This window comes from Hyperolius riggenbachi, chromosome 12 (genome assembly GCF_040937935.1).
Source record: "Hyperolius riggenbachi isolate aHypRig1 chromosome 12, aHypRig1.pri, whole genome shotgun sequence".
Lineage (NCBI taxonomy): Eukaryota > Metazoa > Chordata > Amphibia > Anura > Hyperoliidae > Hyperolius > Hyperolius riggenbachi.
Window position 1 is genome coordinate 31,853,470 of NC_090657.1, and position 26,110 is coordinate 31,879,579.

At 46.7% G+C, this 26,110-nt stretch overlaps 1 protein-coding gene across 2 annotated transcripts in view; it reads right to left on the minus strand.

Moving 5' to 3' along the window:
• Window positions 1-5,402: 5,402 nt before the first annotated feature.
• The window catches only part of SMARCE1 (SWI/SNF related, matrix associated, actin dependent regulator of chromatin, subfamily e, member 1), an 82,557-nt gene continuing 61,849 nt past the window's right edge, over window positions 5,403-26,110 (minus strand). For both annotated transcript variants that reach the window (XM_068264363.1, XM_068264362.1), the window contains exons 9-11: window positions 20,689-20,790; window positions 13,177-13,447; window positions 5,403-8,372 (exon numbers count right to left, since the gene is read on the minus strand). In XM_068264363.1, coding sequence (XP_068120464.1) covers window positions 8,149-8,372; window positions 13,177-13,447; window positions 20,689-20,790 — 597 coding nt within the window. In that variant the 3' untranslated portion in view covers window positions 5,403-8,148. The remainder of the gene's footprint in view (window positions 8,373-13,176; window positions 13,448-20,688; window positions 20,791-26,110) is intronic.

The following is a 26,110-nucleotide window of genomic DNA, read 5'->3' on the forward strand; positions in this document are numbered from 1 at the left end:
TCTATTTTGACCTATGATACTGTATTGTTATCAAATCATTTGCATGATCTTGTTTTGTTGTGAGTTTCCATATGTTCTACCTGTATGTTAACCCATTTATCTATTGTGCAGCGCTGCGTAAGATGTTGGCGCTTTATAAATACAATAAATAATAATAATACATATGTTTGGATTGCTCAGTGGGGTTTGTATTTTGAGTGTTGTTTGGGAGGGGCTGTTTGCCTATAATTACTAGGTAATGCCCAGTGATGTTGATTCAGGTTTTTTTTTCTGTCTGATTGCCATCTGTGTGACTACCTGTGCGTGTGACAGCTGCACATTTGTAATACCCATCACTGCATATACCTACCTGTTGTTCAGTGCACCCACCTACCTACGTGAGCGCATGCAGTGTCACTGCACCTGTTCACGGTACCTGTGTATGTGTGACACAGCTGCACATTTGTAATACCCATCACTGCATATACCTACCTGTTGCTCAGTGCACCCACCTACCTATGTGAGCGCCAGCAGTGTGATATTTAATACCACCATCCACTGTACCTGTTCACGGTACCTGTGAGTGTGTGTGTGACAGCTGCACATTTGTAATACCCATCACTGCATATACCTACATGACCGCATATATTGTCACTGCACCTGTTCACGGTACCTGTGTGTGTGTGTGATAGGTGCACATTTGTAATACCAATCACTGCATACCCACCTGTTGTTGTTCAGTGCACCTACCTATCTACATGACCGCACGCAGTGTCACTGCACCTGTTCATGGTACCTGTGTGTGTGACAGGTGAAAATTTGTAATACCAGTCATTGCATAATTGTTCACAATACCTGTGTGACCGCACGCTGTGTAATATACCACTCCGTGCATACCTGTTAACTGCACCTGTGTGACTGCACATTGTATTAATCAAGTCAGTGCATACCTTTCACTTCATCCCCCCCTCCCCCCCGATATGGACAAAATCGGTAGAGGCAGACCCAGAGGAAGGCCACCCGGCAGGTCTGTTCGAGGTCGTGCTGATGTGATTTTGTGTGGCCATGGACCAAAGTACAGTGCTCAGAAGAAGGCACGTACCATCAACTCCCAAGATTGTCAGCACGTGGTTGACTATAACACAGAACACCTCCACGGCATGCAGGCAGGCCTCCTGCCACCTCCTCTCCTCCTTCTACATCCTCTTCGCTGTCTTCATCCTCCTCCTCCTTGGCTGAGTGGCAGTTCAACTCTAGTGGTGCTGCGATCTCCTCTCCAACTACACAGCCCCAGCTCCCCAGGGCCTATGTTGCATGCCAGGTACGATGGTGTCACGCCATCTTAGACATGTCTTGCCTCAAAACGGAGAGTCACACTGGAGCAGCTCTCCTGGCTGCTCTTAACAAACAGGTGGATCAGTGGCTGACTCCGCACCAACTGGAGATCGGCAACGTGGTGTGTGACAACGGCAGCAATCTCATTTCGGCTTTGAATTTGGGAAAGTTGACACGTTCCCTGCATGGCACATGTGCTGAAACTCATTATTCGGAGATTTGTGTCTAGGTACCCAGGCTTACAGGACGTCCTGACTCCTGAAGCAGGCTAGGAAGTTGTGTGGGCATTTCAGGCGGTCTTACACGGCCATGGCACGCTTTGCCGATATTCAGAGGAGAAACAACATGCCGGTAAGATGCTTAATTTTACGATAGCCCGACTCACTGGAATATGACCCTGCTGATGTTCGACCGCCATCATCTCATGGTGATGTCAGACATGCGGACATTCTTTAGTCCAACGCCTCGCCTTAGCCCTTCGGGACCCATCCTCCACCAACGCCTCAACCGGCAGGTAGCCGACTATCTGGTCTTAAGTGTGGATGTAGACAATGTGAGCAGCGATGAACCCTTGGACTACTGGGTGCACAGGCTTGACCTGTAGCCAGAGCTGTCACAATTTGCCATCCAACTTCTGTCCTGCCCTGTCTCAAGCGTACTGTCAGAAAGGACCTTCAGCGCAGAAGAGAAGTCCCCTAACTCACAAAAGTGTTCAGTACCTCACCTTTATCAAAATGAATGAGGCATGGATCCCGGAGGGCTACTGCCCGCCCGAAATTAACCACTTTACCCCCCGTGGTATGAATTTCTCCATCCTTTTTCCCCCCCTAAAAACCAGGGACGGAGAAATGCGTACCTTCCGCGCTACCGCCACTGTCCACGCTCCAGCCGCTGGTGCGCGCACTCCCGCCGCTCGTGCACGCCGCCGCCCGGAGAGCAATGAACGGGAAAATCCATTCCCGTTCGTTGATCTAAGCCCACGCAATGATCCGCTGCTTCTATTAGAAACAGTGCGATCATTGTGATATATCCAGCCTCGTACTGCTTCCTGTAAGTGTCCTTCCGGACGCTTACAGGTCGCATGTAAACACACTGTGGCCATCTTGTGGGCAAATAGTAAAACTACACCCTAAAGCATTTTACATATACAAATACATTAGTTTTACACATTAACTCATTACCTCCCACACCCCCCAATTTTTTTTTTGTAATGAAAAAAAAAAAAAATACAATAAAAAAAAAAAAAGTTACCTTAGGGACTGATCTTTTTAAATATTTATGTCAAGAGGGTATAACACTTTTACTTTATAAACTATGGGCTTCTAATTAGGGATGGATGCAAAACTGAAAAAAATGAACCTTTATTTCCAAATAAAATATTGGCGCCAAACATTGTGATAGGGACATAATTTAAACGGTTTTACAACCGGGACAAATGGGTAAATACATTTCATGGGTTTTAATTACAGTAGCATGCATTATTTAAAAACTATAATGGCTGAAAACTGAAAAAAAAATTTTTCCCACATTTTTCCTATTTTCCCATTAAAACACATTTAGAATAAAATAATTCTTGGCATAATGTCCCACATAAAGAAAGCCTAATTGGTGGCGAAAAAAACAAGATATAGTTCATTTCATTGCGATAAGTAATAATAAAGTTATAGGCAAATGAATGGAAGGAGCGCTGAAAGGTGAAAATTGCTCAGGTGGTCAAGGGGTAAGGAGGTGAAGAGGGAAGGGTCTCATCTTCCAGGGAATTGTACTATTTCAAAAGCCAGCTTACATACCATGGCTGGGAGTTGAACCCAGATCTCAGTGTGTGGTGGGTAACTCACTTAACCACTATACCACCAACAACACTACATGCTGAAGCCAGCCTAGCATGTACCATTATGATATATCAAAGAGAAAAATTAGCTTGCTTAATCCACGGAATTGTACTATTTGACCTGGGTTCAATTCCCGGGCCAATATGAGTTGGCTTTTGACATGCTACAAATCCTTAAGCAAGCTAATGTTTCTCTTGGATTGATCATAGAAAGACAGAACGTCAGTGATACCACACTAGGCAATTGCCAAGTGCTACCTGGTCCTGCAGGTCTCCCTCCGACTTCTGCCTGGCAGGCATCAAGGGGGTGAATTTGCTGTGGGCAAAGGTAGGGTGTGTGGGTGTTTGTCTGGGAGCCTCCAAGTTATTCGGCCCCATTGGAGCTTGAACTAGACCTGCTGTTGTGTACAAGCACTCAATGACTCATCCCCCCCCCCCCCTCAATTGTAGCAATATTAGAACATGTTTCTGATAAGCACAATGGATAGGGGGACAGTGCTTGGTAGTGTCAGCTCTAAGATTCTGAGTTTCACTACCATCAAGGACACTCTCTGAAGAACCTGGTATAGTCTCCATGTGCAAGTCGGTTACCTACCAAAGCACGAACTGGTATGTCACATAAAAGGGATTGCATTTCCTATTTCTGCTACTACAGTGGTACTTTATGGCCCTAGAAAAGCTCTGGTGTGGTGCATCAGAATCCCAGGTTTGCTGTCTCCAACCTATGCTCATATTTCCTCCACATCATCCAACCATTGAGCATCAGCTTGGGAGATGTATTTCTTCTGGTGGAAGGACTCTGTGACTGCCCTATCTGTAGGAAGGCGCTCTAAGATGCTAATCCAACATAACCATCCATTCCTTACTGTAGCTCAACGTTAGTTTGAATTTGCCATACACTATTGTCCTGTATAGATCTGTAGATCGCCCTCAACAATTTACCTTCACAACAGCCATGCTTCTGAGTGAGAACCTAGGATTTGCTGGCATAAGTGATAACTGAATTATATACTATTGTATTTGGCATTAGGTGTGTGCGTGAATGGGGGAAGTGTACTTGGCAGTCACAGGGGAGATTAGGTTTAAGGTGCACACACACACACACACACTACTGCCAGCAACGATGGGTCCGCCGTACCCTCCCACTGGGCGGATGTTCAGACGACAGTAGTGCGTGTGTACAGTCTGTCAGGCAGACTGATCAGGCTGTTGCTGTGCGAATCGTTCAGAAACAGCCTTATCAGTCCGCCCACAGACTGTACACACGTCCTACTGTCAGCTGAACGTTCGCCCAGCGGGAGGGTCTGATGGACCCGTTGTTGCCGGATGTAGTGCGTGTGTACGCACCTTTAGGCATTAGGTGCGGGTTCTTGGTAGGCACTTAGAGGAGGTTTCTGTTTCGGGCTGCTCAAATCCGGATTCGGGAGATACCCGGATAGTTCAATCCGGATATCTCCCAGTTACCTGTGCGGGGTGGGAGGGGGTCAATCTTACCTGACTGATATCTTCTTCGTCTGTCCCTCGGCACCTCCCACGATGCGCTCCACACGCGTCACGCGATTACCAACCCTTCCTCCTTCAACCCGGAAGTGTTTGTAATCACGTGACCGCCGCTTGGACCGCATCGTGGGAGGCGCTGCGGAACGGACCGAAGACGACGTCAGACTGGTAAGATTGACCCCCACCCAGGTAACTGGGAGATATCCGGATAGAACTATCTGGATGTCTCCCGAATCCGGATTTGAGCAGCCCTGTTCCTGTTATTACTCCTAAATTTGTGTAGATTGTGGGTGCATTATAGGAGTATGCAGTATTTTCTCCTGCAATGCGCCCACAACCCACAAAAATGTAGTCATGACACAGTCCCCACAGTGCAGAAAGACAGTGGCTGAGCACTAGAGCCATGGTAATCCTGCCCCACATGACAGCCCTGCCAACCCTCCCATTCATACCTGTGGTCAGAAGTGCCAACAGCCTCAACGTACACTGTGTGATGACATCATCAAGTGCATGCATGTGAGATCACAAGGATGTGCGGGAGATAAAGCTGAGGGGTGTCGCCTCTGAAGGGATGTGGGAGGGGAAACAGCAGTAAGGCTATTTGAAGGTGGAGGACAACAAGAATTCCACTTAATTCCTGTATTTTGTGCTTCAGCATTCAATGTCTATTAGTCTCCTCACATTATGTGGTTATGAAATGTTTCATTCTAAGAATCCTTCACTACAGAAACAAATAAAAAAGTAAGTAAAACGTGTGAACAGTGTCAAGAGTCGCCTTTATTTAAATTGCAGTTCATAAAAAAAGTGTTAAAAAATACAACTTTGTGCACTGAATTTATCACAACAGCTTTAAGATTTGTCTGTAGGTCAAATTGGAAATCAAAATGCAGGAATGACGAATGGAGAACGGGGGGGGGGGGGGGCAATTAAAAATGTAACTTAATGCTTTGATGTATGCAATGCAAGCAGCGAGAGGCCTTCATGTGTATTTAGATTTCCTCTAGAGAGTCCCGAAACTACAGGGTTGCACAGGCATGGGGCCAGGAGCACAATAGCAGCTGTGGGGACTATACAGAATGGAGTAGTTGTGCATTTGATGGGGACAGCCACAATACATAACAGCTGCCCCAACACCATGCACAACTCCACTCTACATTCCTCATAACTGCAGTACTACTGTGTCCTTACCCTGGTGCCTGTCTTCATACACAGACACTTCTCTGCCTGGCCCCCTGGCCACTAATTACCAGAAGTAGTATGTGGTAGGGGCAGCCAACCAAAGAAAGTCAGCCTGATGCTCAAAACCACCATTTCATAACAACAAACCTCAGTTAAAGCCTCCTGAGGTAGCAGAGTTGATTGAGCACCTTAACAGATGTGGTAACTGGGTGTGTCCGCAGATCAACTATCAAACCGTGCAAAGAGTTTTGGAACTGCCCTTCATCAAACAATTCACTGTTGTCATGGCTCCAAGTAAACATGTTTGAATCATCTTCCATGTCTGAAAAGCAGTCCAAAAGGTAATCTTAAATGCTATTAATGAACAAAAAGGCTTCTGTAACAACAATGCATTACATCGTATTTCATCAAAAGTTTAAAACTTTCCTTTAGTCCGAAACAGTGACCGGAACTTTTTCCAATTGTCCAAGCTCCCTTCCCCTCACTATTTGTTTGCCTGCTCACCCATAATTATCTTGGTGCATACCGTTTTATAAACACACAAACACCAAGAATTCATCTAACACAGGTGAGGAGAATAAAAGAGTATTGTCTAAGAAGGAGCTAAGGACCATAGGTGAGTCTACAAAAGCATTGCTCTAGTTCAGAGTCTATAGGGGCACATGAGGAGGACACATAGAAATTTGTGCATCACTATTCAGGATACACTGAAAGTATCTCCTAAACCTTGATATACTACTGGATATCAGACTGGCCACGTAAAAAAACAATTTAGTCCTAGGTCTCTGACTAAATGCTTTAAAGTAAACCTGCAGTCTACGGGGGAACAAAAAGAAACTAAAGTAAGCAGAGAGAAGCCTTGTAACGTTGTACTCCACCCGACCACCGCTGGACTGGACCCTCTGACAGTTTGCGGCCCAGTTACCTGACGTGAACAAGGGGGCTGCAGCACAAAGCCACTCGTAGATGAGCAGTTTCTGATTACTGCTCAGGCGCACCATACTTGCACAGGTGCCATACGCACCATTTCATTCAGTTGGGGAGCGCAGCCGCAAGAACATATTCTGCAAGCTCTTGTCAGATATGTTCAGAGTGTCCAAGTATGGCAAAGGCAGGGGCAACGGGGACATGGGAAGCCTTTGAACTATTCAGAGGCTTCCTTCTACCTCGTTAAGCATCTAACTTCTTGTCCCCTGGAGATTACAGGTTCACTTTATATCTAGGCACAGGTCCTTCCACTACATCAAGTCACTCTATAGTGGCATGGATGGGTTCAGGTTTCTTGTGGAATGACCTCATCTTGAGGGGCAAGTGACATCTACATATGCTGAGCACATATAAACCACTAATGAAACTGGCCATTGGAAAACATTCTTTAACAAATGTTTCAAGACTGTTGAATTTAACGCTGGAATTCAACCTAAGGAACACAGGAGAGGCAGGGAAGAAAAGTCTGACGGTAATACCACACACAGTGGACATGGGCCCATGGACAGAGAAAGCCACAGCTGTATCTAATCCATGACCACTCCGCACTACAGCTAAACTCAACAAGCACTTGCTTCAACAAGCATTCCCATATGGTGAGGGCTACTGCTGAGTTTCTGAGTTGAAGGAGACTGATGCCTGGTACACACTATGCAATTTCACATCAGATAGATGAGTCGAAAAGATTATTTCCCGACATGTCCAATCTTTTTTTCTGACCAATTTTGTATAGACGTAATAAAAAAAAAAATCAATCAGAAATCAGCTCAGATCTGTCAGAAATGATCAATTTGAACCGTCTATCTGACAGGAAGTTGCATAGTGTGTACCAGGCATAAGGGCTAATAAGTGTACATGGACATTAGTGTGGCAGCACCGTATAAGCAGTAGATGTAACGTGTGACCATATCCCAAGAGACGCTTCTGCTGTCAGCTTCTGTCAACAAGAACAATGAAGATAGCGTATGCTGCTACATAGCATCTCACCTACATACTGCAGTCAGCATCCTTCTGAAATGTATCTGTGGAGGAAGACACTAATATGCATGTACACTAGCTCTTAGTAACAAATCAAGTATTTACAGTGCTTCTTAAATACAAGGCGAGTGGCATGGACAGCTGCTCATTCTGATTCTTTGACTATGAACCATACACACAGAGAACCTCAAGCTCACTGAACAGAGGGTGGCCAATATGTCCCAAACCAATTATTGTGTGGAAGTCTATCGAGAAAGGTTACAGGCTTCATAACTAATGAAAGATTGAATTCAGTCTCTGAGGGCTAGGCCACGTGTTAACATACAACAAACAGAATTGTGCACACTGGTGCAGAATGCTCAGTCCTTGACTTCCCCCTCTTCAGTAGCTGGATCCGCTGTTGCCTCCTCCACTGTTCCACTGTTGCTCTCAGAGCCCGTGTTGCTGTCACTCGTTCCTTCATCCAGTGTGCTGTCCACCGCCTCCTGCCCGCTCTCCTTGTCCTCAGGTGTCGATGTACCCTCTTCCCCATTCTGTTGGCTCTCGCTTGTCTCCTCTGCAGGGGGCAGAGACGGGGTATCCTCTGAAAAAAAAAAAGCAACACAAAAAGGTTATGTATGAAGGGTAGAAATGAGCAAGTTGCAGATGGACAAATTATTTCATTCTTCTAATTAGTGGTTTTATCTTCTAGACAACAGTGTAACAAAAAAGATTTGATCAATAGAAGAGAAGCTTGTGCAGCAAACCGTAACGGGAAATCCAACTCCACTCCTCAAGGGTGGAGGTCCTCACACATTTTTGTTACAGATCAAATTAAATTGATGGGACTGATCAGGAAAGGTCCATCAAGTAGAACTTCTCCAGTTCTCGTTCCAACCTCAATACTGGCATGGATATGACCCTCGAGGTCTGGAGTTGGACATCTCTGCGCTAAAACAAACAGAGCTCTTTCAATGCTTATAGCTATTGCTAGCCAAAGTGCTCATATCTGATTACCTAGTTTGTCAATCGCTAGCCTAGCAGAGCTGTAGTTCTGGCTCGTCTGGTAGCATACTTACCTCCATACCACATGGAATAATCAATAGGAACTCTTAGGGCCCTGGAAATAAACTAATATGGTCTGCGACTAAGTCTCCAAAGGGAGATGGCCCTGTACAGAGACAGAGTATGATCCTGCACAGGGAAGTAGGGGAGGGGGATATGGGAGGATGGGATAGGGTCCAAGGAAGGGGTTGGTTAAAGAACTTTAGCAAAAAGGTGAAAAAAAAATTAAAGCAATACATTGCAAATTGATACTTAGAAGAGAGATCAAGAAATGCAGGAGAACAGAGGTGCCAAAAGGATGAAAGGAAGCTAAATGAGCTTAAAAACTAAGTTCTTGGTAAATAGAGGAGGTAGTGGTGGACTTACCTCCTCCAAGTAGACACACAACGACTGTAGTAAAGACAGTCAATATATTTTATTTATGAACTCCAAATATGCAATGCGTTTTGCAGGTTTGATCCCGCTTCTTTGGGCAATAACAACGGAGCAATAGCATATGTGGTCAGTAGAAGAGCCAGGCACCTCTGAGATCTTTAGACCAAGAAATGATTGACATTTCGCCATGTTATTTGTTCATATTGTTTGATCCACAATCAGCCAGCATGTAATCATCTTTACTACTGGCAGACATGAAAAAAAAATTAGACAGCACCAACTCCCATTATCTCTAACCACACCTCCTAACAATGTGATAAGGTAAAAATTTTTTTTTTTTTTTTTTTTTTTTAAATAAATCTACATATGCACAGAGGGAGATTCTGGTTGCTTAGCAGGTGGAAACAGCTGTTATTTCCCACAATGCAACAAGGCTCCCACAGCGTGATGTAGTAGCAGTAGAGTCATGACATCACATTGTGGGAGGGGTTTCACCACAATATCAGCCACACAGACGTCCCTGATGATCTATTCAAGAAAAGGTAAAGATTTCCTGTGGGAAATGGGTTATCAGCTACTGATAGGGATGAAGTTCAATTATTGGTTACAGTTCCGCTTTAAGGTGGGGTTTAATTAGTAATTAATCAGGAAAATCAAGTAAGCATGTAGAAGGAAAAGAGTGGCTTTGTTTGGTTGCTAAGCAAACTTACTCATTAGCTACAGCTTACTTTGAATATTGAAATGTTAATATACCTTCCACCCCCCTTAATTTTTTAAACGCTTAATAAAAATGGTTTTAAAGAAATCATCATTACGGCTGCCAATTAGCTTCTTAATGTCCCACTCTTCCGCCCACCTTTAACCATTTAAGGACCGCAGTGATTAAGGTCTACGCCCTGTTTTGGTGGGCTCCTGGCTGGCAGGGAGTAGATCTCAATCACTGTCCGCAGCGCGCATCCGCCGTTTCCGCTGCTCCACGCCGATCGCGCCGCTCAAACCAGACGATTCTCGCCGCATCTCACAGGCTCTGCCTGTCTCTGTGACGGCAGAGTCATGTGAGCGGGTCAGGAGCCGATTTCATTGGCTCCTAGCCCTGTCTTTCAATGTAAGCCGTTCCCATTGGCTTACATTGAAAAACAGGGTCAGGAGCCAATGAAAGCGGCTCCTGACCGGCTCACAGGAACTCTGCCGTCATACAGACGGCAGAGTCTATGTCCTGGGGGTCTCGGCGAGCGGCGATGACGGCGGTTGCGGCAGGTATGTGCGGCGATTCGACGGGATTGGACGAGCGGTCTCTGGTCTTTAAGTGCCCAGAGACTGCTGGTCCTTAAATGGTTAATTGGTAGCCAAGATGGCTGATCTGAACACAGACGTGAAATTAACAGTGTCATGAAGTCAATCAGTAAACATTAACTCCAAGATGACTGGATTAAATCAGTTCTTCAGGCAATGTTCAACATCAGCTTGTGCAGAGATGACTTTATATTCACCCCTTCATTCCAGTGCCGCTAATAACCCTCTGCTTAGGCTACCAGATGCTGCTCTCCAATGGGACATGTCTGTGACTGCATGGACAATCCAGCAGCTCAAAGAAAGGAGGAGCATCATTGATAAAAACAGATCCTTAAGGTAGTCACAGAGTGGGAGCAATGAGGCAGAGAACAGAGTGGGGAGGAGTGTGGGAGCAGTGAGGCAAAGATCAGTGTGGGAGCAGTGAGGCAGAGATCAGAGTGGGGAGGAGTGTGGGAGCAGTGAGGCAGAGATCAGAGTGGGGAGGAGTGTGGGAGCAGTGAGACATAGATCAGAGTGGGGAAGAGTGTGGGAGCAGTGAGACATAGATCAGAGTGGGGAGGAGTGTTGGAGCACTGAGGCAGAGAACAGAGTGGGGAAGAGTGTGGGAGCAGTGAGACATAGATCAGAGTGGGGAGGAGTGTGGGAGCAGTGAGACAGAGATCAGAGTGGGGAGGAGTGTGGGAGCAGTGAGACAGAGATCAGAGTGGGGAAGAGTGTGGGAGCACTGAGGCAGAGAACAGAGTGGGGAGGAGTGTGGGAGCAGTGAGGCAGAGATCAGAGTGGGGAGGAGTGTGGGAGCAGTGAGGCAGAGATCAGAGTGGGGAGGAGGGTGGGAGCAATGAGGCAGCGATCAGAGTGGGGAGGAGTGTGGGAGCAGTGAGGCAGAGATCAGAGTGGGGAAGAGTGTGGGAGCAATGAGGCAGAGATCAGAGTGGGGAGGAGTGTGGGAGCAGTGAGGCAAAGTGGGGAAGAGTGTGGGAGCACTGAGGCAGTGATCAGAGTGGGGAGGAGTGTGGGAGCAGTGAGGCAGAGATCAGAGTGGGGAGGAGTGTGGGAGCACTGAGGCAGAGATCAGAGTGGGGAGGAGTGTGGGAGCACTGAGGCAGAGATCAGAGTGGGGAGGAGTGTTGGAGCAGTGAGACAGAGATCAGAGTGGGGAGGAGTGTGGGAGCAGTGAGACAGAGATCAGAGTGGGGAGGAGTGTGGGAGAAGTGAGACAGAGATCAGAGTGGGGAGGAGTGTGGGAGCAGTGAGACAGAGATCAGAGTGGGGAGGAGTGTGGGAGCAGTGAGGCAGAGATCAGAGTGGAGAGTAGTGTGGGAGCAGTGAGACAGAGATCAGAGTGTGGGAGCAATGTGGCAGAGATCAGAGTGGGGAGGAGTGTGGGAGCACCGAGGCAGAGATCAGAGTGGGGAGGAGTGTGGGAGCACCGAGGCAGAGATCAGAGTGGGGAGGAGTGTGGGAGCAGTGAGGCAGAGATCAGAGTGGGGAGGAGTGTGGGAGCAGTGAGGCAGAGATCAGAGTGGGGAGGAGTGTGGGAGCAATGAGGCAGAGATCAGAGTGGGGAGGAGTGTGGGAGCAGTGAGGCAGAGATCAGAGTGGGGAAGAGTGTGGGAGCAGTGAGGCAGAGATCAGAGTGGGGAGGAGTGTGGGAGCAGTGAGGCAAAGTGGGGAAGAGCGTGGGAGCACTGAGGCAGTGATCAGAGTGGGGAGGAGTGTGGGAGCACCGAGGCAGAGATCAGACTGGGGAGGAGTGTGGAAGCAGTGAGGCAGAGATCAGAGTGGGGAGGAGTGTGGGAGCAGTGAGGCAGAGATCAGAGTGGAGAGTAGTGTAGGAGCAGTGAGGGAGAGATCAGAGTGGGGAGGAGTGTGGGAGCAGAGAGGAAGAGATCACAGTGGAGAGGAGCGTGGGAGCAATGAGGCAGAGATCAGAGTGGGGAGGAGTGTGGGAGCAGTGAGGCAGAGATCAGAGTGGGGAGGAGTGTGGGAGCACTGAGGCAGAGATCAGAGTGGGGAGGAGTGTGGGAGCACCGAGGCAGAGATCAGACTGGGGAGGAGTGTGGGAGCAGTGAGGCAGAGATCAGAGTGGAGAGTAGTGTGGGAGCAGTGAGGCAGAGAGAGTGGGAAGGAGTGTGGGAGCGCTGAGGCAGAGATCACAGTGGAGAGGAGCGTGGGAGCAATGAGGCAGAGATCAGAGTGGGGTGGAGTGTGGGAGCAGTGAGGCAGAGATCAGAGTGGGGAGGAGTGTGGGAGCAGTGAGGCAGAGATCAGAGTGGGGAGGAGTGTGGGAGCAGTGAGGCAGAGATCAGATTGGGGAGGAGTGTGGGAGCAGTGAGGAAGAGAACAGAGAGGGGAGGAGGCTATTAAGGTGCGTACAAATGCTCAATTTGTGTCGCCCGTGTGGATTGAACTCCTGCGGGTTACACTATGGAGCCCCAATTATATCGGAACAACTGACACCCCCCTCCCCGATAACAGGTTGACTTTTGTAGGTGGAGTAAGGTTGCCCCTTAAACATCTGCCATGCTGGATCATTAAGCAACCTCGGTAGACTTTGGGTGATGTACATGTAGACACTCTCAGTCAGTCTAGCATATATATATGAAGCTTTAGAATGTACCTTACTAGCACATAACATAAATCATTCCCCTCAGATATGAATATTGGCAACTCACCTGTTTCCATAGCAGTATCTTCCTCCTCAATCTTCTCTTCAGACTTGGGAGCTTCCGGTTCCTCTTCAGCTGCAGTGGCAGCAGCGGCGGCGGCAGCTGCAGCAGCGGCGGCGGCAGCAGCAGCAGCGGCTGCAGCTGTTGCCTGGTTTCGTTCAGCTTGCTCTGCTGCTTCCTTCTCTCGCTCCTCCTGACGCTTGCGGGCCTGTTCCTCAGCTTGTGCGATTTCTGCTGCAATCTTATCCATATCTACTTCCACCTTCATGGTGCACAACTATGTGAAAAACAAGAAAGTTACACTTGTAATTAGCTGCATAAATTATTCAAAGCCCAACATTAACCAAATTTGTGGGACTATAAAGCCCCATCTACACGATACGATTCTTTGTACGATTCAATTACGATTCTATTTACGATCCGATTAAATCTGACATGTCCGATGGGATTCGATTCAATTCGTTTTGCCATTGTTTTGCAATGAAAAATCGAATTGAATCGAATCCCTATCGGACATGTTGGATTTACTCGGATCGTAAATAGAATCGTAATCGAATCATACAAAGAATCGTATCATGTAGATTGGGCATAAGACTCATTTTTTTCTCCTCCAAAAGTGTGTTTTGGGGGGGACCATACGTCTTATAGTCCAAATGCAGGGAGTTCCTGACTTATTAACACCTGCCAATACGAAACTCCAACCCGCCGCAATGTGGGGAACTCCCTGCACTGTGCCCATGCAGAGGAGGACACGGGGACAAAGAGGGCACAAAGGGGCATAGACGAGGACACAAGGAGGACAGAGAAAGACACAGAGGGGACAGAGGAGGCCACAGGGAGACACAAAGGGTACAAGGGGGCATAATCCACAAGATTGAGAAACAAAGTGGATCAGTCGGCACTTGCTGTGAACTAGGCCTGAACGATTTTAGGAAAAAATTGAATTGAGCGATTTCTGTCCAAAATTACGATTTCGATTCGATTTACGATTTCCTTCAAATCAAGCTTTATTCCCCCCCTTTGTGCCTGTCTGTTCCCCCTCTGTCCCCCTGTCTCTCATTGTGCTCCCTTTGCCTCTTCATGCCTCCTCTGGGTCTCTCTCTTGCCTCCTTTGTGTCTGTGCCCACTCCGTTTCTCTGTGCCCCCTGTGCCTCTCTGTGCCCCCTCTGTCTCCTGCGTCTCTCTCTTTCCCCACGCTGTCTCTCTCTGTGCCTCCTCTGTCACCCAAGTTGCATCAGTTCTGGACATAGCTTCAAGCACGAATCCAGCGATGCCCGTCTATCCACTTTGCCTCCTGCAGGCTCTATTGCACGGCATACTTCCTGTATATCATGTGATATACAGGAACCCAAAGTTTTGCCAAGCACAAGAGGCGGCAGAGGGCGATAGAGGATGGAAGGTATGTACAACGCTGCGGGCACTGGGACTCGCTTCCCCAAACTTACTCATGTGGAAATGATGTGATCAAGATATTCACCGCTTTCAAGATTCTAAAATTGTGATCTTGGTGATCGCGATTTCGATTTAATTTCGATTTATCTTTCAGGCCTACTGTGAACTGTCATTTATTCCAAAAGGTGGTAACATATCACATCATCATTAGTGTAATGGAGGTAACCATACCATAAAGAAGGCTGTGCGATGGTGGAGGCAGCCTCCGTAGAAGCGCATGCTTAGCGCGAAACGGCCGTAAGGCTCCCCTGTGCCTAGCACCCACCACCATCGCACAGCCTTCTATATGGTATGTTTACCTCCATTACACTAATGATGATGTGATATGTTACCACCTTTTGGAATAAATGACAGTTCACAGCAAGTGCCGACTGATCCACTTTGTTTCTCAATCTGCATATCCTGTATATGCCTAAGTCTGAGCACGCTGTCTGCACCAAAGAGTAAGAAGGCTTGCTTCCTGCCATTTCCCTCATACATGCAGAAAGAGCTGTAGTGCCGACCCTTCCTTTTGCTTTCTTGTCTGAGCCCCCACCAACGCTCATAATCCACAAGATGCCCCTTTACCATGGATGCACCAGGTTTAGTATACATTTTTTCCCCCTGGGTTTTGTCCTCTAAACCTACCGTAGGTGCGTCTTATGGTCAGGAGCGTCTTATAGTCCAAAAAATACGGTAAAGATGTGTGTAGACACAAAGTGCCAGACAAAATGGGCTATTTGTGGCAAACTCCAAGGCAGCTTAGTAACTCTCCTCTCTGGTTTGAATTGTGGGGTGAATCCAATCAGGCATGACCACGTGGCATCCAAAATAGGATGAAAAATGTATGCCTGACTACATTCCCCAGCATCCCCAGGTTACAATGGAAAAAGTACATCGTCTACATGAATATACAGGCTTAAAGAGGAACTGTAGTGAAAAAAAAAAATTGATGAGGTAAACAATTTATCCTCCTCATTTAGAAGTATCCCAGAGTTGTTTTTTTTATGTTTAAACATTTACAAAGTATGTTGAATGTTTTAAGGTCTCTAATCAGTGGCATCCTTTTAAATGCCCCAGAGTTAGAAAAAGCTGACTAGTTCATGTATTTTATCTCTCCCTGCCCTCAGAAGTTGTATTCTGCCAGGAAAACTTTTATGGCTTTAAGTTGCTTATCAGTGAAGTTGACTATATTCCCAACAAGCGAACGACAAGAGTGAAGCAGTCTCATGTCACATATCGCCTCAGGTATACAACTTAACAGCATATAGATGGTGAGCAACTGCAAGTCTACAACCTGCTTATTGGAAACCACTTAGGACCTAGTGGTCCTAGGCCTGCATGGATAGGTGCACTACCACAGGCAAACACAGCTACACAAAATTTTTGAACTTAAAAAGGACAACTGAAGTGAGAGGTATATGGAGGCTGCCATATGTAGTGCCTTAAACCTCTTGAGGACTGCAGGGCTAAATCCCCCTAGTGACCAGGCCATTGTTAGTGAAATTGGCCACTGCAGCTTTAAGGCCAAGCTGCAGGGCTGCACAACACTTCACACAAGTGACCCCCCCTTTCTCCCCACCAACAGAACTCTCTGTTGGTGGCGTCTGATCGCTCCCCCCATGTTTATTTTATTTTTTTAATAAATATTTTTGTTGCAGCTTTAAAAAAAAACAAAAAAACAAACAAACACCTGTTCCTTTAAATCCCTTCCCTCCCTCCCTCCCCACAGCCGGCCAATTACGGCGATCAGCTGTCATAGGATTCTGCCTATGAAAGCTGATCGCTCTCTTGTCCCCCAGGATCTCAGCGCTGCACAGTGTAAATAGACGGCGATCGCGCCGTATAACAGTCTCCTGAGCGGCAATAGCCGCTCGTAGACTGAAGGCGGGCCGGAGCTCCGCCCCCCAAGCAGGGGATGCGCGCGATCTCCTGCAAAACAGAGCCCCAGGACTTTACGTCAATCGGCGTTAGGCGGTCGGAAAGTGGTTAAAGACTACCTAAAGCCAAAAAAAGTTTGAACAGCAATACATATATGCAATCTATGCACTGTGTACAGTTAGATAAACATAAAAAGTTTACATCTGGTATATTGCAGTGCATAGAATAGACTCACATTTAGATCTGCTGTAGCACCGCCATCTTGCTTCTCATGCTGAAGCCAGGGACAGTACACCCTCAGCTTTGTGCCTCCCCTCCAGCATTTGTCCTCCCCTCCAGTCTTCTGCCCTCCCCTTTGTGTAACTATGTCTGGGAAATCCCGTGCAGATAGGAAGGACTGATGACATTGTAGATAACCTCCTGCAGCCGTCTCTAAATCATCTCTCTCCCCGCTGTGCAGCCACCAGCCTCTCTCTGCCTTTTCCCCGTGTGTCACTCCCCGCTGTGCAGATGCTTCAGCCTGTGTTCATAGTCTCACTCGTGAGATGATGCAGAAGTTTACCATGCATCATCTCTCGAGATTTTGCAAATTGAGCCATTCGTGGGTCGGGCTCTGTAAGTGGGATTGCCAGTGATGTCAGCAATCCCACAATGCTGTGCGAGCTGGCCAGGCAAAAGAAGAAAAATCGCCAGGGGCAAAATTGACAGGGGGGAGTGGCTTATGAATGAATTGATTGATTGCAGTAGCATGTGGTAAGAATTAGATATTATTTTTATCACAAATCTATATATTTTACTGAGTTAGGTTATTTCATGATAAGTTATATCTTAGCTTTTGAGTCTCTTTAAAGGAGTTATCAAGGCAATTTTAATCAAAATAAGTGCTACTTACCCAGGGCTTCCTCCAGCCCCAGCATGCCTCCCAGTCCCCGGCGATGAAGTCGGGCCGACCTCCAAGTCGGCCTGTACTGCGCCTGTGCGAGCGGCGCTGTCAATCACCGCCACGTGGACCGGAGCGTACTGTGCAGGAGATCAGCCTGACATCATCGGCGGGGACCTGGGAGGCAGCGGCGGCGAACGGCATGCTGGGAGCTTGGGGCCGGAGGAAGCCCTGGGTAAGTAGCACTTATTTTAATTAAACTTGCCTGATAACTCCTTTAAGCAATACCGCAAATCTGAACTCAGAACTTCTCTGCTCTAAAAGATAAGCAACAGCATAATAACCTTTAATATAAAATATTTCTGTGTTACAGCTGATACAAATCCTGAAATAAATCTGCAATGTGTGTACTTCCTGCTTTTGTGTAATCAGGCATAGGGTTAACATCCAGTGTTTACAAATTAGCTGCTCTGCTGAGGCAGCCAGCTGATGGACCAAATTACAGTTGTGATTAGTCAGATGAGGGGGCATTAGACAGGCTAAACTCTCTAAATACATACAGGGTGCATTTCTCTAGGTTTCCCTTCTGTCCTGTGCCAGAGTTCAGCTCCACTTTAACTCATACTATGTGATTTGAGTCAGAAAGATAATTAGAGAAATAGGCTATTGGATTGATAATTGTTCTAGTCTACTCAATTTATTTTTTATAAATTAACCACTTGACGACCAGGGAATTTTCCCCTCATCTGTGCTGTGTGGGCCCACAGCACAGATCGTGTTTGTAGCATGGCGAACAGACTCTTCCCCCCCCCCCTTTTCCCCACTAGGGGGATGTCCTGCTGGGGGGGTCCTGATCGCTGCCGTCTGTTTAAGTGTTGCGGGGGGGGGGGCTCCTCACAGCCCCCCTCCGCAGCGCTATTCTGCCCTCTCCACCCTTCCCTCCTTGCTTTAGCCTATCAGATGCCAGCGATCCACGACCAATCAGAGGCGGGGGATCGCCGATCTCCTTTACGGCGCTGCAGCGTGTGTTTACAATTAGCCTGCGAGCCGCGATCGGAGGCTCGCAGGCTGTTCACGGAGAAACCCTCTATGAACGGACATGGAATGGCCGCTCGAACGGCCGCTTCCATGGAAACACCACTTCGACCTGCCGACACCTATCGGCGTTGGTCGTTAAGTGGTTAAAATAATGAAGTCACCAGGACAAAACTAGAGCACATTTGGTGCATTGTTCTGAACCTTGCCTTGATTCTAGTTTTCTAAACCATTTCTAGCCACACCGCCATAATCTGCAAATTCTGCTCACACAATCCAGGGTTTTGCGAAAAATATGCTTTTTTATTTGCTCAACAATAAAAAAAAATAAAACAAATACAAAAAACAAACAAAAAACCTATTATAAAATTGTGCAGGTTCATTTTAGGCCAGTAGGTGGCGACCCATCACAAGGCTGGATAGCAGTGAGGTCGGATGACAGACAGCGTCGATTCATAAAGGTGCTTGTACATTACTGGATTTTCCTGTTCGATTCAATAATTGTAATAGGATTGGCGTTAAATGGATTGTGTTCTATTCTGCTATATGGTAATTGACCAATATCTGCCCAAATTTACACATTTACTCGCTGAAGCAAGATGGAAAATGTTGGTCGATCGCAAAGGAATCGACTACTGGTTCCGTGATTTTGATCGGCACAATTTGTTTTTTTTGGGGGGGGGGAGGGGCGGGTGGCGGTTTTAGAGCATAGAGGCACAATATCGCACAGATCGATTAGTGAAGGATAATCGCCAGGATCTCGCTTGCAGTGTGTTAACCACTAGTCTATTTACTTCCGTTCACCCAATTGCTTAATTTCTGAATGGAAATTTGAGTATTGAATCTGTGGTATTAAATCCAGCCTTGCATTGGCGGTCTGACTTAAAGAGACTCCGAGCACCTCTCATGGGCATGCCTTTAAGACTCCAACCAGTGCTGCAAAGTACTTAAAGTTGCATACCTTTCTGTAGCTTGTGCTCTCCTCTTTCATTTGATGCCTGAATCATCGTTCTACGCTAAATAGTTTTCGTTCAATTTCAATTTAAACATTGCGGCAGCCATCTTGGCTATGTTATAACTTCCGGGTCACCCCTGTCTTCTCTGTTAGAGAAGTGCATCACTGAATGAAGCAGGAAGAGGAAGTGACACGCATGGCCATTGCAAGAGGTTCCTCCAGAGGGGTCATAGCATGACTTTGCTGGAAGTCGTCTGGCTTAAAGGCATGCCCATGAGAGGTGTTCAGAGTACCTTTAAATAGCCAAACCGGCCGGTTACGGCCCACTGACCGTAGTTTGCCCACCTCTGGGCTAGACAATTACATCATGGCCACACTGAAAGTTACTAAACATGCAAATACCTTCTGTTTTAAGAAGGCAAAGCACACCAAGCATTGTTTTTTCAGTAGGAGGGCTTTTCGGTCTCTTTTGGTCCCCTATACCTTCCTAGTGGGTTTGGGTCACCCCGAGCTGCTTGGGTATTCTGCAGGAGAACAGAGGCGCCAGAAGGATAAAAGGAAGCTAAATGAGCTTAAAAACCAAATTCTTGGTAAATAGAGGAGGTAGTGGTGGACTTACCTCCTCCAAGTAGACACACAACGACTGTAGTAAACACAGTCAATATATTTTATTTATGAACTCCAAATATGCAACGCGTTTCGCAGGTTTGATCCCGCTTCATCAGGCAATAACAACGGAGCAACAGTATATGTTGTCAGTAGAAGAGCCAGGCACCTCTGAGATGCCAGGCAGAGGTGCCTGGCTCTTCTACTGACAACATATGCTATTGCTCCGTTGTTATTGCCTGATGAAGCGGGATCAAACCTGCGAAACGCGTTGCATATTTGGAGTTCATAAATAAAATATATTGACTGTGTTTACTACAGTCGTTGTGTGTCTACTTGGAGGAGGTAAGTCCACCACTACCTCCTCTATTTACCAAGAATTTGGTTTTTAAGCTCATTTAGCTTCCTTTTATCCTTCTGGCGCCTCTGTTCTCCTGCATAATATTGAGTCCACCCTGGGTGGAGGGTTGAACCCCTTTTTCTCATCTACAGAGAGCGACTTCTTATTCCTGAGTGGGGTCAGGAAAATCTCCCCACCTGCCTTTACAGTGGTTGCCTAATGGTAACCCTGGTTTGTGAGTATTAATATTTACTCTATCTAGTAACCATTTACCAGTATATTACACTATTGGGGCTCTTGGTGTTCCTTGTTTTTATCTCGTTGCATGCTTGGGTATTCTGTTAAAATGCACTGCAAGTCATGTTCTCTTTGTACACAGCAAAGCATTACCCGTTTCAGCTCATTGTTGAAAGCTTCAGTACTTTCCAAGAACTTCCTTTTCTTCTCCTGGTGGCGGTCTTCAATCTGTAACAGCTCTGCTTCCAGTTTGCGCTGGTGAAACATACAAAGAATGCTGTGAGACACAAGTACTGCTTTTATGGTTATTTATTACATGTGAAAGACAGTTAGCACTACAGTACCAAGTCACAGATAATGTCTACAAAATAAATGGCTCGTTGCACATTAACCACTTAATGACAAGCAGACTTATAAAAATGTCCTGAAGCTGTTAAGAGGCTCTAGCAGGACATTTTTATAAATCAAACACAAAATGGTGTTTTGCTGCCTTGACAAAGGGGACCCTGCGTGGCCCCGAAACGAATCGTTGGTCGATGGAATGGCGTATGTCACGATATTCTGATTAAAACTCTGAACTTGGTTCATACAGAGTGTGCGGATTACTGGATTTTACAATTTGATATTTTTAATCCTGCACCTCCATGGTAGGTGTGCAGTTCCCCCGTGGATCTTGGGACATAATTAAAACTTGTGATAACCAGGACAAAATAGGCAGATCAAATGTGTGGGTTTTATGCACAGTAGCAGTGTTTATATTAAAACTATAAGGGATGATAAGGGATGATATTGGAGACATATTGTATTTTTTTTTTATATTTTTCCCTGTTTTTCCCTTTAAAATGCATAGCAAATAAAGTAATTACTGAAAACAAATATCAACCCCAAAAAGCCTAATTAGTGCTGAAAAAACAAGAGCTAGATAATTTAATTGTGGTTAGTAGTGATTAAGCTATTGGCAAATTAAAGGGAGGAGCACTGAAAGGTGAAAATCGCTCTTGTGCATTAGCGTAAAACCCCCCTTTGGGGGGACGTGGTTAAACAAACAAAAACAGGAGACCACAATGAAGCAGAGAGCCCAATTATGAAGGTATCTTGTCAGGGTGAGGCTGCATTCACAGAACAGACTAGCTATGAAAATGGAAATTAAAAGACATACATTTTTACGCATTACTGGTTCAATGCGTAAATTTTTCCGCATTGAACCAGTAATGCGGAAAAATGTATGTGTTAATGTTCCTGCACTAGCGGGAATGCGTAAAATGCGGCCCGTGCCAGCGGGGGACTGGAGCAGCAGTCAGGGACTACGAGGGCACAGGATGGCTGCATGGGGCTGGTAGAAGCCTCAGGTAAGTGAAACTCTTTTATTTTGCTTGAACCTTCCCTATAAGTTCTGGGGGAGTGGTTTGCAGGGGCTCACGCGCTCATCACCACTTGAGTGACAGAACCAAGCTCAGTCATCAGTCTACCAGAGTGGTCGCTGCTAGGAGACTGTTAGACGGCAAAATTCTATTATTGCGCAATGCTGCAGAGGCTGGTGTTAGTGTGCACAACCAGCCTCTGTGCCCCACTAGCATAATTAAATCCCACCTCTGGTTCTCTTTAAAGCAGGCTTGAGGTGCGTACACACATGCGACTATAGTCGTTTGTAACGATCGTTCCCCGATCTTTACCAACGACGATCGTTACAAAAAATGAACCACCGACTATTAAGGCAAACGACGAACGAGACAAATCGCTACAAAAGAAAGTTCTGTCTCGGCGGATTTTAACCAACGACGATCGTTTGCAAAAGTAGTACATCGTTGGAAACGATCGTTCGTACTAGGCTTGACATGCGCATTTCACTATTTCTCCATGGAACTTCTCATTTTTATGCGCAGGCGCAATAGTTGCTTTCTGTGATGTAACGTTCGTTCTAACGATCAGATCGTTACACACATTTTAAAACTACCTTTACTTAGGTCGTTCTTTCATCAATTAAAAGTTCGTTCGTCGTTCTTAACGAACGATCATTGTCGCATGTGTGTACGTAGCATTAGGCTACAAAAGGATTTCCAAAGCCTTGAACATTCCACGGAGCACTGTTCAAGCGATCATTCAGAAATGGAAGGAGTATGGCACAACTATAAACCTACCAAGACAAGGCCATCCACCTAAACTCACAGGCCGAACAAGGAGAGTGCTGATCAGAAATGCAGTCAAGAGGCCAATGGTTCGATTTTATTTGATTAGCCGCACCCAGGCTATGCATATACATAGGTTAGGATTTAGTTAGTGTTAGGCCCCTCCCATGGAGGATCGACTTCTTCGCAGTGGGAGGGACGAGTACTTAATAGGTTGCATGCAAGCTGTTACAGGAAACCAACATCCTCCTCCAGTGGTAGACAGGTCATGTGTATGCTCGGTGTGTATTATATCCCACAAGTGGGGCTTGCACTCTTTTGCAGGTAGGCACTTGCCTGTTTTTAAGTAGCGCTGTTCATTTCCTTGCTATGTAAGAGGCCCATGGTGACTCTGGACGAGCTGCACAGATCTACAGCTCAGGTGGGGGAATCTGTCCATAGGACAACTATTAGTCATGCACTGCACAAAGTTGGCCTTTATGGAAGAGTGGCAAGAAGAAAGCCATTGTTAACAGAAAGCATAAGAGGTCCCGTTTGCTGTGTCCCCCACATGGCTTGTGGCAAACATGTGGAAGAAGGTGCTCCGGTGCGCTCCAGCGGCTCCACTGTGCTAGCTTTATAGTGGAGCCGCTGGAGCGCACACGCAGGAGGCGGGGGAGTGTCCGTACTTCTGGCGTCATGATGCGACGCCAGAAGCGAAGATTACAGGACATACTGCACATGCCCGGCGCAGTATGTCCGGCTCAGGAGAGTCGGCCGGTACCAGGGGCTGTGACTGACGAGCGGGACCCGACGGCAGGGAGCGAGGGGAGTGGTGAGTATGTCCTTTTCTTTCCCTACACATTGCAGGTTTTATCTCTCCGCAGCCTGTGGGCTGCAGTATCCTTTAAAAATGTACCAATCAATTTAAACCCAGGTTTAAATTGATGGGGCCATTTCCAAGCTGCATTTATTTGCATAAAAGTTTGCATCAACTCAGAAGAATTTGCAAATCTGTGATCATCCCTAGTTATGTGGAAGATATGCGGTACCAGAACACCCTAAGGGAGAAAAGACGCAAAAACCCCGGGAGCTCAGATAGCACAGTATGTATTGTAAATTGCAGGATGGCTACTCACAAGCCTGGGTTGCAATCACTGGAAGCAGGTGGAGATATCCTGACTCCACCGGTGTGTCCAGCTGAAACTGGATACAATCGTTTTCTTAGGTGAAAAAAGACTGGCTCTCACATTGGTGTCAACCAGGTGAGGCCAGGGATGACCCCTCCAGCCTCTGTGAGGTGTGGGGCATATACAGCAAAGGGGTAAAGTGGCTCCCAAGTATAGATAAAACTAAAGAATGAGACACTCAATGCTTACTGGCTGACTTTACTTCTGACACTTGTATTGCCCTGAGGCTCCTTTCACATCTAACAACGCGTGCAGGAGCCGTTCTCCTGCACGCGTTGACTAGCCTGTGGCTGTCGTCGTGAATCTGCAGTGCGATGCTGAGTAGCGGCGGTAGTATTAATTGACCCGACGGGAAACCGCCGATTCCCGATTAGAAACAGCTCCCGGGTGCGTCGTACTGCAACGCATCGAAACGCAGCGTCGGGTGTGAAAGGTAAAATGAAAGTCTATGGACCTTCCTTTTACCTTGGTTAACGCAAAGTACAGACTTTGCGTTAAAACGCTAAAAAAGGGCTCAGGTGTGAAAGAGCCCTAAGGAAGCGGGCTTGGACCCACAAAATGCATTGCCTGTGCTAAATAAACCTTTTGTCTCCAGAGACCGACATTGAGGTAAGCCACCTCATTCTTTACATTTTTAACCTAGTTTTATCCTTCCTTTTTAACCTAGTTTTATCCTTACCACTTTGTGGTAGTTGTTATGTTGGGTGCAGAAGATGAAGTGGGTCTGAACACATAATTTTGGACAAAGTCCTTGTGTGGACAGCTTTGTTTGAAAAGCTTTGTTCTGGAAAAGCTGTACCCTACCCATGTTGAACGTCTGAAAGAACCAACAAGTTCCGGACTGAAAATCTGGCATAAAGTACAACTTTTGTCCAAAGAAAAACGAGAAATTTAGTATTGCAAACCGATCACCTGATAAATGTATGAAGATCGGGTGGTTGAGCCTTTTTACCGATCTGCATACTTGTCCCAAGTATGACAGCCAGAGGAGCAGTATTACAGCCAGAAATCTACTCTTCTCTCGAAGCGAGCAAAAGCAGCTTCCCAATTTCTCTCATGACAAGCCTACTAGAACACGTTCACTGGAGCATGTTTGTCCCCATTAAAAGCAGCATAAGGATTTGGAACACACCCTCACACACCACACCTGCGGATTTGATGGGTGAGGTTAGTTTCTACCTAATCTCCGCGAGCTCAGTCACACTCCCATTCCCATGACAGCACCAGCTTAGCAGATGGATAAACAACCACAGCTCCTAAGGATGGGAACGTCTGCCAGCATTTCACACTCTGCATAATAAAGAGCTGGAGGGGCCTAAATGAGATCTACATATCCAAATCGCTATCATTAATAAAATGGCAAACATTCTCCACAGCCAATCCCCATAGGACTCATAAAGGTGCGTACGCACTACAGAAGCCAACGACTGCTCCGTCGGACCCTCCCGCTGGGCAGACTTTCAGCAGACAGTAGTGCGTGTGTACGCACTGTCGGCGGACTGATAAGGCTGTTCCCGTCATTGGCTTCTGTAGTGTGTGTGTTCCCACCTTAAGCTTGTCACTCTGGTTTCTTAGGCAAAACATAGTCAAGAGAGAACTCCCCAAACGTGGATGTTGTATACTGAAAGTGCCATCCCAGAACAAACTTTTAAACACTTAATGTAAGAAGAGGAGAGGATACAGCTTTCTCATGGTGTTCGTTATCATGGAGAATGCTTTAACCACTTTCCCCACCACTACAGTATATCTACGTCAGCTGTGGCACCCTCCAAGCCACAGCGACGTAGATATACTGACCTGGCTGCAGCCCTGCTGTGCACGGTCGGGTGCTCTTTAGAGTGCACCCTCCGGCACTGTCAGCTGCAATACTAATTGGTGGAAGAGAACATGTTCCCTTTTGGCCAATTAGTCCACCCCCCTCCCATGAACGATCGCTGCAGTAGTGAACTGCAGCGCTCCTTCACTTGTCCCCCTCGGCGAACAAATAGTTTAAAAAATGCACAAGCAAGCAGCCACACTCACCTACCTCGGTCCTGCGACTATCCTGAAGCCTGATCCTCCGATCACCGCTCTGCAGTCAGCCGCATATTGCCGGAAACCCGGGTCCCAGCTTGATGACGTCATCAAGCCGGGACCCGGTTTACCGGCAATATGCGGCTGACTGCAGAGCGGTGATCGGAGGATCAGGCTTCAGGATAGTCGCAGGACCGAGGTAGGTGAGTAAGACTGCCTGCTTGTGCATTTTTTTAAACTATCTCTGCACGGAGGGGGCTGCCTGAT